Here is an 18,290-nt window from a genome sequence, read left to right as displayed (position 1 = left end):
CATGCCTGATGTTATGACTAATTTATTTACCTATTCATTTATATGTCAGTTATTCATTAATTAAACCTACATGTAACACAATATTTATTATGTAGCTGGTAAATTAACATTTTAGTTTTTTTTTAGTTTAACATTTTTAGCCTTTTAGTTTCTGCTTCCACATCAGGACATTATGTCATGGTCTGGAACACAGCCCATGGCTGTTTGAAATAGCCTGTTACATACTGCATACTACACTCAATATACACATATAATAAATACTGATCCCATAGTAATGTCCAGCATGTGACAAATGCAGACCATACTATGAGGTCGTGTGAACATATACTGTATGTCACAATATGGGGGCCCCCTGCCGGCCACCCCGTCCACAGCGGCAGTTGTCCTGTTATTGTTGAGTTATGTTCATCATTGTCCGTCTATATATGTCTTGTCTTTGTACCAGTTGACCCCTGCTTATTGAATCCTTAATTTGGATTGTGTCACAGGTTTTCACTTGGTGCATGACACGTTCTCCATTAAATCCTCCTTTTCCCCTCAGACTGGCGTAATCGCTTCCTTTTTTGTTTTGCACTCCTCACCCATCACAATATAAAGTCACTTTTCTTCCATTGTTGCATGACAGGAAGCAATCCACCACAAAGATAGCTTTGATCACAAACTGGTGATCAAACATCTGTGTATCTTTCATGTGCAGGACAAATGTAGTTGGGCTGCAAACTACATATAGCATTCTGATTTGGGGCCCAAACAGTACACACATCATACCATTTACATTTACATTTATGGCATTATCCAGAGCGACTTACATTTTTATCTCATTTTTATACAAGTGAGCAATTGAGGGTTAGGTGCCTTGCTCAGGGGCCCCTCAGTCATGGCCTCAGGTCTGGGGATCGGACCCACGACCCTCCGGTCACAAGACCAGTTCCCTAACCACCAGGCCATGACTGCCCTGTCTCACATCACAACATGCTTACATCCCAACATCACAATCTCATAAAAAGTGAAGAATCCTGATCAACGTGCACTCAAGTGTACCTCCATTTAGCTCATCTCATGCATCAATGCAAACATACTGATTAGTTGTATTTCATTAGGTGCCATTCCCTGAGTGCTTTTTATCCAAGGTAAATGGAGTTCAAGTTATCAAATTAATCTTGTGCCCTGTGAAATTCTTTGTGTCTGCATATTAATTCCTGCTTTCAAGGCTGGCTTATGTTTCAGCATGCAAGAAAGGAGACCCATAACAAAAGCACTACTCTCCCTATGGAGCCCCAGAGTTAATATATTTAGATGCACTGCTAGAATTTGAGAGATTTTAGTGGTAACAAATATGACAAAGCTATGAACATTTCTAGTTATGTCCCATGACACTTTTCTTCCTTAGGACAGGTGGTGCTGCTGAACACTTCAATATAGTTTTTGTCACTGAAATCGGACTTGTAAGAGCTCTGAATGGCACATTGGTTAACTGAACTTTCCTTATTGCTGTCAAAGATTTTCTTATAACTGTGAGCCTGTTTTGGAGTAATGAGGAAATGATTCTGCTATCTAGGCATCAGTAGATGCAAATACACATTTTAACACTTTTAATGCTTCAAGTAAATAAAAATAGTAAAATGTTGTGAGTAAAACCATTCTGAACAGATGATCACTTATTACAGCTTCTAAAGAGGATAATATACTGTAGAGTCAAAACTGAGCTAATTTGGGTGTCAGACAGTGGTTTTATATAACTGATCTGTGAACACAGGAACTCATGATGTTTTACCCTAGTAAAGTTATTTCTGCTGAAAATAATGACACAACGCAATTGGCAGCTATTTTTAAAACATTATTTACTGCATAATTTACACTCATGACTACTATCAAGCAAAAAGTCATCTGGACATGTCTGGAACCCATCCATCTACATTCAATCCAATTTAGGGTTACAGTCAACATACCACCTTTAATTAGAAATATTTAGTAATTAAAAAACCCTGAAAGTGTACTGAACTTTGACTTTGTACTTTGGTTGACCATGACATTGACATATAAAATGCTAACACCCTGTTGCTATGCCTGATACACATGTACCAGAGCACAGTGATAATATAAGCTACAGTCTGCAATGGTACTCCTATCCAAAATATCTAAAAGATTAGTTGTACCTAATAAACTGTGTATGTACATATAAGGCAGTGTTTATAATATGATCAGCAACTGCTGTTTACTGCTGTGAATGTATGTATATTCTATAAATTGAAGTAGGAGGTGTCGTCTCAAATTAAGCTTTTCTCTCATGTTCCAGAATAAATAAATAAACTACAGGATTAAATCATAAATAATAAACAAATAATAAATAATAAAACATATGATGAATGACAGAGCCATGCTATGCCCTAGCTTCTGAAGTCCAGTGCCACCTGTCACTGAAACAACAGGCAAACAGGACTACATGTCTAGAAATTGTTGTAAGTTTGCAATTACACAGCCTTGAAGTAAGCTAGGGGCAGCTGATTGAAATTCACAGGTTGTGTGAGAGTCACCTTACCTAGGATGAGAGTGGAAAACCCAGAGCCGCTTAGCCTCCATCTTATCGGCTGACCTTATCTGCTGTCTACAGAGTGAGGCTCCTGACTGCGCTTTGCTGAAGACCTTAATGGTAATTACCTTTCTCAGCAGTACCTTTTAATGTCATGTGTCTGTGTCTATAATATATCTGAACTGAGTTTGTGTTTCTCTGGTTGATTTTGTGGTAAAAATAAAATCAGACCTGGAAACTGCATTCTGAGCCTATGTTTGCGTAGGACCTACAGCATGGTTGAGAACTACCATTCAGACCTCTATTCCTTTACCTCTCAGTCTTCCAGAGCTTCTTTTGAAAAGTGCCTGAAAGAGTACAAAAGACATCACATTCCCCTCATGTCCCACAGTGTCAGTGTGTAACACACTCTGCAAAACATTGTTTGTCAGAGGAGGGAGAAAACATAGAAAGAAAGCCATCAAACAGCCTCAATCTATCCCCTCAATCGAATCAAATCTGGATTATAAAATCTGTTGCGAGTAGCCCAGTCCAAGTGGCACTTCAAATAAATCACGTTGTCGATTTATGCGGCCCTTCCTTAGGTGTCCGCTTGGCTGACTTTGCCATATTTTCCACATCACACCGTAGGTGGAGTGGAAGGAGTACGACTGACAGCCGGGTGTTTGCAGATGTGAGATATAAGGGGCTGCTGTGAATTCCTCCTGAGAGGACACTTCCTGGTCCATTTTTCCTGACAGTGCCAATCTTTTAGATTTCCAATTCAATCTCCCTTATATATTCCTATCCACTCCAAAGCTGCCTGCAACAACCACCTAAAAACTCACAAACACATATTGCCTCATGGCAACAGAAAAATGTGGAATCATGAACACATTAACACATATCATTCATTGTAAGAATGCATGACTGCATGGTGATGACACATGGGTTACAATACATGGGTTTTGAACATCTCACTAAGACATCCTTGCATAGTACATTATTGAATATGACAGCATTTCTACAATATCCTTGACTTCAGGGCATCATGTTATGCATGGAGGTCTGGATTCACACCAATTTCAAATTGGGACTAAATGGAGCATTATTTGCTTCCTGGTCAGTGTGACTGAGAGGGAGATGCCAGGCTGCTGTTGTAGGATGTTATTTTAGTACTAATGATTACTGTCCATTATGACAGTGGCTATAAGTGACTGCAAATGTGTAGTTTCTGGAGGAGAGATCTATCGTAGCCTGCAAAGGATACCAATTCATTGACCATTAGTGGACACAGAGGTGGGTTGTTAAGCAGAGAGGACTGAGAGGGGGCAAATTGACTGGATGGATGGGGGGAATACCTGCTGTTGTTAAAAGTGACATGTCTTTTGGATCCGTTTTGATTCATCATGAAGAGACATTATAAAGAGCTATTATAGTCAGGGTGTGTTTATTCCCTGTTGAAAATGTCCCATTTTAAAGGACCTGATTATTGAAGAGCTGTCCCTTGATAAACTACACAACATGACAAAAACTATGTAGTGAAATTCAATTAAATTCAAGTATAAGTGTGCCCATATAAAACTGTTAATGAGCTTGAATGATTAGGTTAATAAATCCTTCATATCACCAATTTTTACAAACAGAAGCATAAAATATTTGAAATTCTCAGGTCTTTGCTTAATGGGTTGCGTACTGCAGTAGGATTTGCATATTGTCATTGACTTGTCCTTTACAACCCCCCTGTAACCAATATTGTGGTATCCTTAGAATAAGGAGCATTCTATTATCCATACCTTTAGCCAATCAGACTGCAGAGTTTCTGTGAGCAACTGACTAGCTGAAAGGGTGAATATCCAACACTGAATGAGGAAAGGGGGTGCGTTAGTGCCAGCAAGCTCCATGAGTCAGAGTAAATGCAGTGTGTAACTACAAAGCGACATGTCACCATGTCACTGCAATGTAGAAAACCGAGTGGCAAAAATGTCAAACACAATGGCAGCAGAACGTATATGAACTGCATAATACTACGAAAGGCAAAAGTGCATAAATAAGAATAAAAATCTTGATGCCAAATATCCAATTTGTCTAAACCTGTTTTGATCAATTATTCTGTATAAAAAAAAAAAAAACAGAATGACAACAACCCACTGGATATCACTGGTGCATTTGTAAATTTGTTTGGAGAATGTGAAAAACAGCTTTCCTTTTTCTAGTTAAAAATATGTCAAACAAAGTGATGTTTCTTTCATTTTAAATTCCAGAATCCAAAGAACTGAATATTTCAAAATATATTTATATTTCTTTTAATCAAACTGAAATGACAAGAGATTTTCATCCATATCATCATTACTTACCCAATTCTAGTGAAATCAAGTCTGATGACATCTCTAGTCCTATACAAATCTGTAACTAATTAAATGTTTAACAAAGACATGAGACATTGGAAACGCTGCTAGAGAAAGGAGAGGACACCACAGCACACAAAGGGCAGATGAGCCTATGGATTCTGGTCTGAAAAGGCTTTAAGCAGATCAGTGAATGAGGTCATTATTTAGTCTACTACTAAAAAAATCAGGCATGAATTCAAACAGCATTTTTATTGATAGACACCTTAAACAGTGTTGGCAAATCTGGATCCAGGAAGAGTAAGTTCCTCTCAGGATTTTGTTCCAGGAACCCTAAGCACATTACTGGGGAACTCAGCCTGACACTTTGGATATTACAGTGAACTCTGAATCCACATACTGGCACCAGAAACCTGGCTTTTTGCAGCAGACCACAAACACTGGATCTTGCACGAGTTCTGCAAAATATAGAAAACAAAGTTTAGTACAAATAATTCACAATAAACAAGGGCACATGTTAAACACAAAAAGATAAGAAAACTTGAATTACTTCTCAATCTGACCTCGGCAAAGCCAGAGATACGCATATGCCTCATATTCCTTGTGTTCTTTGGTCATTACCAATGTTGTCTCCCAAGTTTCTGCCAGTGAGGTCACAGATTGCCTGGATGGTACTACTGGCCTCAAACAAACCCTGAACAACCAGGACAACCTCCTCTATTTTTTCAGACAAGCCCAATGTCATCATGTCTGTAACTTGAGAAAAAAATGTAAAATGTTTATATTTTTTTGTAAAAAAGAAGGCAATCATAAATACATGCACAGGGTTGCCAACTCTCACGCATTGAACTTGACACGCATTTGACCGTTTTCACACGCTCCCACGCCACACTTCCGATATCTCACGCCGAAAAAAAAATCCACTTTATCTACCTCTGATCCACATCTGATCCGCGATATAATACTTACTTTGTGTCCATTTTACATTCGCCACCCCCCCCCCGCTCAACAACTTACGTTCGCCACCCCCCCCCCCCCCCCCCCCCCACTCAACAATTTACACTCGCCACCTCCTCCAGGTTAAAATCTCCCTCTAAGCAAACATCAAAAGTTGGCAACTCTGCATGCATATGTAAAATACTAAATTTAGCATACAAAGTTTAATAAAAATATGTCAGCATCTGCTACAGCTATAATTTTTGGTGCATTCTGCTTCCAAAAATAGGAGCCTATATTTGAACATTTATATATATATATAAACATACTTAGGATACAGTGTATATTTGTAGGGTTTTATAGTAATTTGCCGAAGGCTACATCTATGCAATCTGTGTGTGCATGTGAAAGCAATCATATGCTGTCTAGCCTAATATGGTTTTCATATTCACTTGCTTGTCTGCTGATGCTTAAGCGTTATGTTGGTTTATAACAGAAACAAACAATCAAATATTATTACAATATACTTATATGAATATGTTACTTTGACAGCTTGCTATTTAACTATTTAAACTATACATATTTACACAGTTACATAGGTATTATATTTACAGATTATTTTTCAAATATCCATGGGTTTTCCCAAGCTGTCATTGTTTGACTTAAACAAACATAAAAATAAAAAGGAGCACACAAGAATACCTTTTGTTTTTTTCAGAGTCTAGAATATCCATTCCATTGTCATTCATTGAAATAAGAGGCTCGTTCACTTGCCAACATTGCACTGACTTTGGAGATCATGACTGGCATCCTGCTCAGTAAACCTCAACCACCATTCTTCTGTTCACCAGCTTTCCATTCTCGAGTTCTCCAAGATAAACATTCCTACAACACATTAGGACTGCATTTAAAATCATAGTAAGGCTAAAGTAAGCTTTCTTAAATCAAGCTAGTGGACTCAAGTTCAGTATTGTGTATCCAACCTATTGAACTCAGCACTATCCTTTTATAGTTACAGATATAAAAAACATTGAGAGATTACATACAGCTCTGCTACTGGGTTGTTTTATCTTCTTTGCAGTACAGTACTGTAAAGCCTAAAGACATTTCATCTTTGTTTCACTTTCAAAATATTAGCTAGGCTCATATTCTTATTTATCCCAATTCAATTATTTAAATTATGATTACCTTGCATTACTATATTCATAGACAATTTATTCCCTATTCCAACTGTTGGAATTAGTGCTAGCTAATTACCATAGATTCACCACTAGAGTTGGTCTGATGCTAGATTAGAAGGGTTTTTTAGAAGGTTTTTTTCCCAAACATTATTACCTTTAAACATTTCTTGGATATTGGGTCCTGGACGGCAAGGATGAAGTTGACGCTGATTGGGAGAAACGGAAGTGTGTGCTAGTAGAAGGGGTAGAAATTGATGCTGTGATGTTACATCTGCAGTCATGTACTTCATACCGCCCCTGTCTGAAATTTAACTTGCTTAAATGTGTTTTAAACCCGCTCACATCTGCGTCGGCCAAAACATTTGCAATTGCCCAAAAGCGCCTCATATAGCCTGATTAGCTATATTTTGCTAGCACACCAGCTACGTGATTAGCAAACATTTGCTAGGCATCTCTACTGGCTAAAATCACTTTCTGATGAAGCTGGCCTATACTTCAGTAGCTAGGATCAGTTTTTCGTTTTAAGATAATAAAGTTCAATATTATTAATGCATGTATTAATTGCATTAATAATGTAAAATATATAAATGCATGTTAATGTCGACTGACATGGCGACAAGGCAGCTAGTTAGCTAGCACATGTTAAACCTGAAAGATTAAAACAGCTTTACGGTATCGTAAATATTTTGCATTAAAGTCAAATAACATTTATCATCTCTTTTTTGGCTTGTAGTGAATAATGATGCCCCGTCCATTGCTAAGAAGGAAAGCACAGACATAACCCTCTCCCATCAGGACCGGTCGGCTCCAGAGTTGCCAGGTGAGAAATGTAGGATTATTGTACCAGAGGCAAAAAAATGTCGCATTTCGAGGGAAATTATCGTACACCTGTCATAAAATAACAAGTCTATTGATGCGCTAGTCACTCTAGTGTTGAGTAGTGTCTAACAGGCCCACACAGCTTTGTGGCGGCAGTACAGTTTGGATTCATCTGCAACTTCATAGATGCTTCAGGGTTCACAAAAAACTCCTACAGACAGTTGTGCCAGGCTGAGTATCACCAATTACAATCACGCGTTCACTGAACGGTCACATTATCGAATATTTGGCATTTTTTGGATTACTGATCGTACATCGTACAGAGGACAAAATTATCGTACAAATATGATAATTATCGTACACCTGGCAACACTGGTCGGCCCACCCAGCACTTAAAAACCCCGGACCAAAGCAACAAGAACTAGCGGGAAAGGACAAAAAATTGTATTTTAGATCACATTTTTTGTTAAGATTGTTTATTAAAACGCATTTCTATACTTTAACTACACCTAGAACTGAAAACGAAATCATTTGTTTTCACATACCAAAAAAACCAATACTAATTAGCCTGTATTGATGAACCAATGATTCACCAGGCAAGTCGAGGCATATATTGTAACCTAAGTATTATTTGTAGGATTTTTCAACGTGATAACTCTTTTGTGTTATGTTCCTCTGGAATAGACCATTACGCACTGATTCATAATTGTTTATCTGAACAATTTCGTGAGTGGTTTATCAATGAAACTACACTGATACCTCAGTTATCACTTTTTGATTCGCTTATCTATAGGTACTTAATGAAAGGGTCTTGGGCTAACGAAAGCAAATCATAGTCTGTCTGAGGTTCCCCACTTGCGCTCTCTTCAACGTACATTTAAAAGGTAAGCTGCTCTTTAAAGATGCGTCCGTCAATGCTGACATGTCATTTAAAAAATGTATAAGCCTTAAGACCAGAACTCGTTCAATTTCACGGACGTATATTTTCCACGATATTTTCACGATGTTTCTGAGCGATAAAACATCCATACCGATACACTTACCAGGGTCACCCTGACTTCTCCATAGCCAGCGAGCGAGTATCCCAACGAACCTGGCTCAACTGCGAAAATCAAATGCCGTGATCACAGTCCACGTCTCTGCATATATACCAAAGTATAACATAAAGGATGAGCAAAATAGCAAAAATAAACAGAGCTACTAAAATAGCCTTAGTCACTGGAGATATAAGAGACTGCATGTCAGCATCCAGCTGCTGAAACGGAGCTCAATTCACAATAGTGTAGGCGCATGGATGATGTACGGCTGTCTCCGACAACGGAGGACGAAAGCCTTGATTTTTGGTGATGAAAAGATACCTTCCTTCAGACTGTACATAAGTCGTCGGTCAAACTTCCTTAATGCGAAGCCAGTGTAACGTACGAAATTTGTTGCCGTGGGACTTTGCTGGAAGTCACAGAGCAATGACGAGATGAGAGATTTCACATCCTAAGTTTGGCAGGTCAGTGGTGAAGAACAGGTTGCCACTCACTCTCCAGTTCCCACGAGAGCTTTGGGAACTCCACGGAAAGGCGATATCCAATAATGCCCCCCTGCCTCGAGGATTTGCAGACTGACTCCAGTCGTGTTAGAGGAAACTTGTTGATAGTAAACTTTGGACACGTATGATTGTCATAGTTTAGCAATTATGATGACGCCAACACTGATGATGATTGATAGCAATCATATTTATGTGTTCATCTAAGATTGGTGCTTATGCTAGTGATGTCATCGGTGCAATAGTCCACTGCTCGAATAACATAATACTAAAATAGTTAACGGTTATAAATCAGTGGGTAATTTAGACACTATGCTACTTGAAGCACTTGACATGCCTCACAGTAGTCCATGGCAATACATGTGCACAGAGCCACGTCTGTGTTCCCTAATTGAAACGTAGAAACACTAATAAATTACAACATGCATCGGTTTGGCAGGGGAAAATATGTTATTGGCAAGATGCAGTGTTAGCAACCAGTGTTACGGGTTTATACGTCGAGAAGGGACTTTCGCAGTTTGATCAACGACTACATGGCGGGGGAATACGCAATGCTTGAGCTATTGTTCAAACGAAGAGTGGGGTGTGCCATGTACAAAGTTAAAAGGTTAAAAGGGTCCGCAAACTATGATTGTGTGCTGTATTTCTGTAGCGCACCACTGCAGTCCACACCAAAGATTGTAGTCTCATAGCGATGTACAGAACCCAGAAATTAGCATAACTTTAACGGATAAAATTTCATGGTATAACCTGATATATCTTATGTTATCAAGTTACACAAGGAGGTGTGAGGCGAGGTCGACTGTTGGGGCTTAGCGCGTGGCCTCAGCGCGCGCACCTTCTTCAGCTACAGCATCCTCAGCTACAGCATCCTTTTTTTGTAGCTGCCTGACAGAAAAAAAAAAAACTTTTCTAGCACACAATTGGATCTCAGGCAAGTCAGTCATGAATTTGGTTGGCGGGGCAGACTCTGCGCTGGCACACCCTTGAAACTTTATAAAACAAAAGGTTGTGTGAAAGTTGGAGACCCACTGCTTGCACGCGGCTGTGGACCTGCAGTTATTAGTAAAAACTGGACAGTGTACTTGCTTTGTGAAGTCTTAAGTAGTTCAGATTCATTCAAGCCGCAGTGATGTCATGCTTGTGGATTTTGTTCTTTGGGAGTCTTATTGCGACCGGAGTGAGGACACAAGGTATGTTTTTTTTAAGGAACAGATGTTGACATATGATATATGAATATATGACAATATGAATAGTTTAGTTATGACGAGAAATTGTCATTAAATTTAGCAAGTGCGAAACTATCTCGTGTTGTTAGAAACGTTTTAGAAATCTTTGCCTGTAGCCGAGTGACTGAAATAAAAGTTAAATACATAAAAATAGACATTATTTTAACGTTTACAAATTTGATGCCTACATCAGCTACTAATAAAAAAATGACAAACCACATTTACAATGCCCAATTATCGGGCAATGTTAGTTTTAGATATGTATGTATAGCCTATATGTGATGACATTTGGTATCATGTAGAAATGGTTGGCATGTAACTGTTGGAGTGGTCCCCTGAGACAGAATTGTTGTGCTATGTGAAGTTATGGTCTCCCCCTCAGGAGTCTAGACCAGGTCTCTGTATTTTGCCAGTACATTTTGTTCCTTATGGGCAGTCCTCATATAACATGCACATTATGCTTTTCTCGTTCCAGTACAATATAATATGCGTATGCCTCAAAACAAACATTGGCATTTGGCTGGGTGTTCTGACACCACACCATTCATTTGGTCTGTGAGAAACAGAGGCTATAAAGAAAGAGTTATAGGCAACGGTAACTGAATCTCAGCACCAGCTGCAGCAGGACCCCACCCTTCAACTTGAGAACACGTCTGAGTTACGTGAGGGCTGGTTTGGATTCACCCCGAGGAGTTCCATGAACGTCTCCCTCCCATGGCCCTGTGTGTGAGAGAGCTAGTCACGGCACACACTGCCCTGGCCTTGTTATTTATTTATCTATTTATCTTTTTTGTGGGGGGAGGGGGGAGGTAGAGAGGTAAGGAGAGAGGAAAGACACTCTTTGTTTGGGTCCATGTGTGTAGGTTGAACAGGCAGGTGTGTGTGTGTGTCTACCTGCAAGCCCACAGTTATGGCACGCATTACATTCTGTAAGCCTCCTGGAGGCACAAACCACTATTGGGAAGCAATACCAGAGCAAAACAAAAGAAACGGCAAAAAAATAATAGAGGTCAGGCCAAAAGGTTTTATGAGTGAACAGTTGAACGTACAACAAATAGGAAGGATGTATAAAACACAAGATTGAAGCCCACTTTGGAGGATTGGTGTTGTGAAGAAGTCACATTGTACACCTATATTAGTGTGCAAAGGCAGTTAACTGTTTGAAATATGAAAATATATGGAGTTGCCTGTCATTTGTAATCAGTTTTTGCATTATGTATTGCCTTCGTCATCTTTTTTTTCTTGTGTTTCAGAGGGGGAAGTAGAAGGATCAGAGGAGGCCAGTATGTTCAGGTTTTTTCATGTTAGCAGAGCTGTAACAGTGGAATGATTCACTCACACCCACACACACACACACACACACACACACACACACACACACACAAACACCCCCACTACAAACCCACCCAGCATTTTTCTGTCTAGCTTTCTACATAAGTGTTTCAAACCAGAAGTTGTGCAGTGGAGGTGTTTGTCAATTGCTATTCCCTATTGTCTTTTTCAGTATCACAGAATGTTGTAATATGCAAAAGAGCCATTTAACAAAACACAGATTTTATTGTCTGTTGGAGGCATCCTGACTGGTCTTAGATGTGTGTTCTATAGATGTTTTGATGAATCAAAGCATTCACATGATAAATACTTTTGGACAGAATGATGCAGGGCAGTCTTTGCATTAAACTCTAAATTAAAATAGCATAAAGTATATTTTGCATAGAGAGAAGAACAAGCATTAAAGACTGGATAAGGAAATATTGAAAATATTAAATCAGACTCCAGTGCTGGAGCTCCACTGATATAAAATATTAAAGATTGTATGTAAGATTATTCTACATAAATGCATAAACAAAATAAAGATGTACTATGAACAGATTTGTTCATAATAAATATGGTTATATTGCTTATAGTGTTTAACACATCATATTTATTTTCATTTTTCCAGATGTAAGTGCAGAGCCAACTGGCCCTGTCTTAGCAGAAGCAGAGGACCCAGCTGAGGATGGGGGTAAACTGTCAGTCTGCTGACCCTGCCTGACTTTCACTAGGGTCAGCCCCTAGCCTTAATCAGACACCCTAACTATGTCCAGCCAGGAGGGAAATGCAACCAAAGTCTGCAAAGACAGTATTATTTTTGTCATACACAACACTCATTCAGATCAATATACATAAATTCGAAGGAGAGCAAACATATTTAATAGTTGTTAATAGTTGTTTAATAGTTATTTAGATTTAGCTGAAATGCCTAATTATGTACTTCAGGAAAAGAAGTAATGCAAAGCTCCTATACAATGTGTGTGCATTCTTAATTTATACCTCTGCTTAGCTCATTGTCCAGATGTCCTATGGAGCTCTGGGAAACCGGAAGGATTTATGTCCCAGGGTTATATGGCCTGAAATATATAAAAATAAATATATAAACTGTGTGTAGAGTAAACATATGCTGTAACATGGCATTTTGTGTGTTTCAGGAGCTGGGAGTCCAAATGATATCACTGAAGGTTGACACCTATTTGCACTTCAAAAAAGTTTTGATTTGTGGTGGAACTAATGAACAATTGATAAATGTCAAAGCATAGCACTAGACAAAACCTCTCAAAACATCTAGTGTAGTTATGTACACAATCCAAGAACTACATTAATAAATATGGCTGTTCATAGAGGTAGGGAGAGTAGAAGCAGACCATTTGCTGAATATATTTTTTTTACTTTACAGCTACAGCAATTGACACAGTAGAAGATGCAGAGGAACTGACAACAGGTAGGTTGAAGCACACATTCACACACACATGCATTTGCTAACAAACAGAATATTTAGTGGTGATTCTTAATTGTCCTTTGTAGCATTGCCAGAAGCAGAACCTGAAGTGACTGGCTCAGATCAAGGTACACACCTTTTTGTATAAAAGCATCAACATGCACTTTGAATACAGAGTTTGTGCACAATACAGAACCTGTTCTAAACCAGGTAATAAAACAGCTAAAATGATTTTGAGGGCTGTGATGTAAATCTGATGTATGATGCTACTGTCTCTCTTCTTACAGATGTAACTACATACTCTTCATTACACGATCGAGAGGACTCCGCAACTGGTACAGCAACCTGTGTAAATAATGTTTAAATATAGTGCACATATAGTGTGCATTCAGTGCTTCGACCTCATGTGGAACCCCTGCACGCCAGTGTGCTGTTGTGCAGGCTCGAGGTTCAGTTTTGGGATTAATGATCCTTGCTGAATGCCTGGTTTAGCCACCAAACCCTGAGGAGCCCTGATATGCAGGACATTGGCATTAGTATCCAAAGCAAAGTAGGACTGCATTTTATGAAAAAAAAAAAAAAATGATTTGCCTATGTGTGGCAAAGGCAGAGGGCATTGACCCACCCAGACTTTAAACCAAACTTTCCAGGAGGTAAACAAGTGCCTGACCACCAGACGAAAGAGCCAGCTAGCTCCCTGGCACAGAGGCCAGATTTTACCTTCCCGAGTGAGTCTCCATTATGCTGCTCTCTCCTTCAGGAAGTGATGGCCTATGTCACAATGTCCTCTCCTTCCAACAGTGGAGTATTATTACAGCATAACAGACATCACACTACTTGCATCATTTTAGGGAAGAGTCTTAACTATCCTGATGGCAGTGCTTGTGCTGTTGTTGGAATATATTAAATTTCTGAAATGACAGGCTAAGGGAAATTAAAATTGCAACATAATTGTTAACATTGTCGTCATTTAACAGATCACACTTGTTTGTGTGCTTTGTAGCAACTGTCTCCATGTGACCATTGACAAATGCATTGTTTGCAGACTGAGTGCTATTAAATTAGATTAAATTAGACTGGTAACAGCTAATTCTGCTGTAGTGAAGAGTGCAGACTGATATGCACATGCTGACAGAATGGTGTTTGACATAGCCACCCCAGGGTGGTATGAGGACATTGCAGAAAACAAACCTGTGGGTTTACCCTCTTCTGTGGATATACCCGCTTCTACTTGACAAAATCCTGCTTCAGTTCACATGGGTTTAACTAAATGGTTGTATGACTTGTTTAGTCCAAACTGCTCCCGTGGAAACATGCAGAAACAACCCTGTTGTGTCATAATGTCACCTAACATTTATGTTTTAGCTATTTTTGGCCAGAGACCTTAGGTTGCAAAGGTTCAAGTAGTCTTAAACTCTTATTGATATCTACTACACTATTTTACAAATACCTTTGGATATCTACCCCAATACATGCATCAAGCCATATATCAAAACAGGTACTGGTAACAAGTTTAACCATCTTCTTTAAGATAATCTTTTTTTTTTGTTGATAAAGCCACATGTTTCTTAAGCTTGCAATAGCGTTTATTTAATATTGCTGATCAGGAGATATGGCCCAAGCTTTTGGCTTACCATGATCCAGACATGCAAGGAAAGTGCGTTTCTCTCACATAAGCATTTTTTTCTTTCCCTGTTTCTTTCGTTCTTTCTTTTAAATCAATATAATGATTTTGAAACCACAGTCAACCACAGTCAATCTTGAAACATTCAATCTAAATACACACAATCTAAATACACAATCTAAATCCGGGGCACAGTTGTTAGATAAGCACTTGATATTAATATTTCTATTTGTTAAACACTAAGTATTTGTCAAGTATTTTTATATTTCGTTAAATAGTAGTTATCAAACAATGTTTACCATAGTGTGATAATAGGATTACATACACTCACCAGCCACTTTATTAGCTGCACCTTGCTAGTACCGGGTTAGACCCCATTTTGCCTTCAGAACTGCCTTAATCCTTGGTGACATAAATTCAACAAGATACTGGAAACATTCCTCAGAGACTCTGGTCCATATTGACATGATTGCATCATGCAGTTGCTGCAGATTTGTCGGCTGCACATTCATGGTATGAATCTTCCATTCCACCACATCCCAAAGGTGCTCTATTGGATTGAGATCTGGTGACTGTGGAGGCCATTCGAGTACAGTGAACTGAGTACAGTTGTGTTCAAGAAACCAGTCTGAGATGATTTGTGCTTTATTACATGGCGCATTATCCTGCTGGAAGTAGCCATCAGAAGATGGGTACACTGTGGTCATAAAGGAATGGACATAGTCAGCAACAATACTCATCATTGGCATGATGCTCATTTGGAACTAATGGGCCCAAAATGTGCCAGGAAAATATCCCCCACACCATTGCACTACCACTAGCAGCCTGAACTGTTACAAGGCAGGATGGATTCATGCTTTCATGTTGTTGATGCCAAATTCTGACCCTACCATCCGAATGTCGCAGCAGAAATCGAGACTCATCAGACCAGGCAATGTTTCCTCTTCTTAGCTGACAGGAGTGGCACCCAGTGTGGTCTTCTGCTGGAGTAGCCCATCTGCCTCAAGCTTCAATACGTTATGCATTCGGAGAAGCATGCCTCGGTTGTAACGACTGGTTATTTGAAATACTTTTGCCGTTCTATCAGCTCGAACCAGTCTGGCCATTCTCTTCTGACCTCTGGCATCAAGATATTATCTCTTTTTTGGACCATTCTCTAAACCCTAGAGATGGTTGTGCATGAAAATCTCAGTGGATCAGCAGTTTCTGAAATACTCAGACCAGCACGTCTGGCACCAACAAACATGCCACCTTCAAGGTCACTTAAATCACCTTTTTTCCCATTCTGATGCTCGGTTTGAACTGCAGCAGATCGTCTTGGCAATTTCTACATGCATAAATTCATTGAGTTGCTACCATGTGATTGGCTGATTCGACATTTGCGTTAATGAGTAGTTGGACAGTTGTACCTAATAAAGTGGCCGGTGAGTGTATCATATTAAATAACAGGACTTAGTCTCATGGAAAATCTAATGTTTTGTAGAAACCCCTGAGATGGATGGCACAACTATAGAACCAGGTAAGTGATAAGTCTTGTGCTAATCTGATGTTCACTGAACCACTCCATAGCCTACTTAGAATAGGCAAAGCCGGTTTGTCTGGCAAACATTCATGCAAATGGATGTTCAAACGTTCTTGTAAAAGGTGTTTCTGTGTGCCTGACGAAAAGTATGCATAGAAGTCTTGCCAGGTGTTTGATGAAACATGTGCTGAAGCTTGTTTATGTATGATCTATAGGGCTCATTCAAGAGGAGGCCCCTGCTGAAAACCCTGATGGTCCTGAAGGAGGTAATTAAACATTACAGCCATCTCAGAGATTACATTCACCTTAGACATATCACATTCAAAAATATAACTTATAACCATTCCCTTGTCCATGTCTGTATGTGTTATATTCTCTCTTGAGACTGATATCATACCTTAATGGAATTACGTAAATTTTGTGGACCTGTCCTAATCAGGACCTTCTTGATTTATTCCTTGATATCATGAGTTCGTAGTGCTTACATGTCAGAACAAGTTGTTGACTTCTCCAGCAAACCAGGTTATAAAATATATCATGTTAACCTTGTATATGCTGTTAACCTTAGCTGTCTGTAACGTCATTTATATGATTCCTTCTATGTGAGATCTTGCTGGTTGGTGTACAGTCCACATTGTTTATCTGAATAGTGCATGTATGTTTCCACTCTCCACAGAGTCAGATCCACATACTGGAGATTTGGATCTTTCTGGTAGGTTATGTGTGTCTGTCATAAACACTGCAAACTTATAACGGTATCACATTCTCAGTTTCCCAAGGTTTGTGTCAGTTTTTATGAAGTTTTTATATAAACATATTTTCTGTCCTTAGAACAAGTGAACACCCCATCACCACAAGAAGAAGGGGGTATGCCAACAGTTTGCCTCGCAAACATTCAGTCAATCAACTAATGAATTAATCAATACTTAGTTACAGGGAAAAGCATTCTCTGTAATGCTCTGTAATTTTACAAAAGATAGACTTAACAGATTCTCTTCTTACTTTATTATATTTTTCATAGTATACTTTCTCTCCTCCTCATTTAGAAGGACTAAGTTTGGCTGATGCTCTGGACATGTCAGGTAGAATCTTGAGCTTATGTAAACTCTTGCTAATCACACCGGCTAACTGCATGATGGAGATCTCTTGAGTTCTTATTAATACTCCTCCTTACATAATGTGCTGATGATCTGGTTTTTGGCCTGAACATTTTCCCAATGGCAGCATCAGTAGGATCTCATAAAAGTGGTCCTGCTGGGTGTGCATGTTAGGGTGGCTTCTCATATCCAGCTGGCTTTGAATGCCTTTTTTGTGATCCCTGATTTAGTGTTATATTATTGTTGCTGCCTTGTCTCTGTGTTTTAATCGGATACAGAGTGTTCTTGTTTTTAATTGGGCACAGATGGTTCTCATTTTTTATTTGTTGCAGAATTTACTTATTTCTCTAAAAAAGCTACTTATTAGTGAGGCATGCAGAACAAGAAATATATAAGAGGAAGAAGAATGCCGTTGCTTCATGGTGTGTTTTGATGCATTTCTTGCAGCGACAAATGCTGAGACAGATCTGGCCAGTGTAGGGGAAGTTTCAGGTAAGACTTTTGGATTATACAGGAGTGTACACTGGTACTACATTTTGCTTTTGAGACCCCTACCTTCAAGCTGTAGGCATTTTAATTTAACCTTGCTAATCTTTGAAAACTAGCACAAGACAACCAGTGCAAACCAAGCAACTATTAAACAATAAATAGTTTGTAATGACAAAGCTGCCCTCCTATGAGGTCACTGGGTTTCATGTATCCTCGTATGACCTGGTGAGGTTAAATGTGATGA

General features: G+C 39.0%; 2 protein-coding genes across 7 annotated transcripts in view; one reads left to right on the top strand and one right to left on the bottom strand.

Moving 5' to 3' along the window:
- Positions 1-9,563, bottom strand: part of LOC143512094 (polyprenol dehydrogenase) — a 36,044-nt gene extending 26,481 nt beyond the window's left edge. The window contains exons 1-2 of one of the 3 annotated variants that reach the window (XM_077002006.1): positions 9,152-9,563; positions 8,837-8,932 (exon numbers count right to left, since the gene is read on the bottom strand). The gene's annotated coding sequence lies outside the window, so the exon portion shown is untranslated. Of the gene's footprint in view, positions 1-8,836 lie in introns of all 3 variants that reach the window. The other 2 variants (XM_077002007.1, XM_077002009.1) reach the window with 2 other exon arrangements.
- The window catches only part of LOC143512096 (uncharacterized), a 42,846-nt gene that overhangs the window by 18,615 nt on the left and 5,941 nt on the right, over positions 1-18,290 (top strand). Inside the window, exons 1-14 of one of the 4 annotated variants that reach the window (XM_077002013.1) lie at positions 6,696-6,711; positions 7,708-7,794; positions 11,813-11,842; positions 12,502-12,564; positions 13,028-13,057; positions 13,273-13,317; positions 13,401-13,442; positions 13,602-13,649; positions 16,422-16,457; positions 16,676-16,726; positions 17,137-17,172; positions 17,292-17,327; positions 17,507-17,542; positions 18,005-18,049. In XM_077002013.1, coding sequence (XP_076858128.1) covers position 6,711; positions 7,708-7,794; positions 11,813-11,842; positions 12,502-12,564; positions 13,028-13,057; positions 13,273-13,317; positions 13,401-13,442; positions 13,602-13,649; positions 16,422-16,457; positions 16,676-16,726; positions 17,137-17,172; positions 17,292-17,327; positions 17,507-17,542; positions 18,005-18,049 — 586 coding nt within the window. In that variant the 5' untranslated portion in view covers positions 6,696-6,710. Of the gene's footprint in view, positions 1-6,695; positions 6,712-7,153; positions 7,200-7,707; positions 7,795-10,251; positions 10,524-11,812; positions 11,843-12,501; positions 12,565-13,027; positions 13,058-13,272; positions 13,318-13,400; positions 13,443-13,601; positions 13,650-16,421; positions 16,458-16,675; positions 16,727-17,136; positions 17,173-17,291; positions 17,328-17,506; positions 17,543-18,004; positions 18,050-18,290 lie in introns of those variants that run through there. The other 3 variants (XM_077002011.1, XM_077002010.1, XM_077002014.1) reach the window with 3 other exon arrangements.

This window comes from Brachyhypopomus gauderio, chromosome 4 (assembly GCF_052324685.1).
Source record: "Brachyhypopomus gauderio isolate BG-103 chromosome 4, BGAUD_0.2, whole genome shotgun sequence".
Classification (NCBI taxonomy): domain Eukaryota; kingdom Metazoa; phylum Chordata; class Actinopteri; order Gymnotiformes; family Hypopomidae; genus Brachyhypopomus; species Brachyhypopomus gauderio.
Note: the sequence above shows the minus strand (reverse complement) of the source record. Positions and strands in the feature narration are given on the sequence as shown.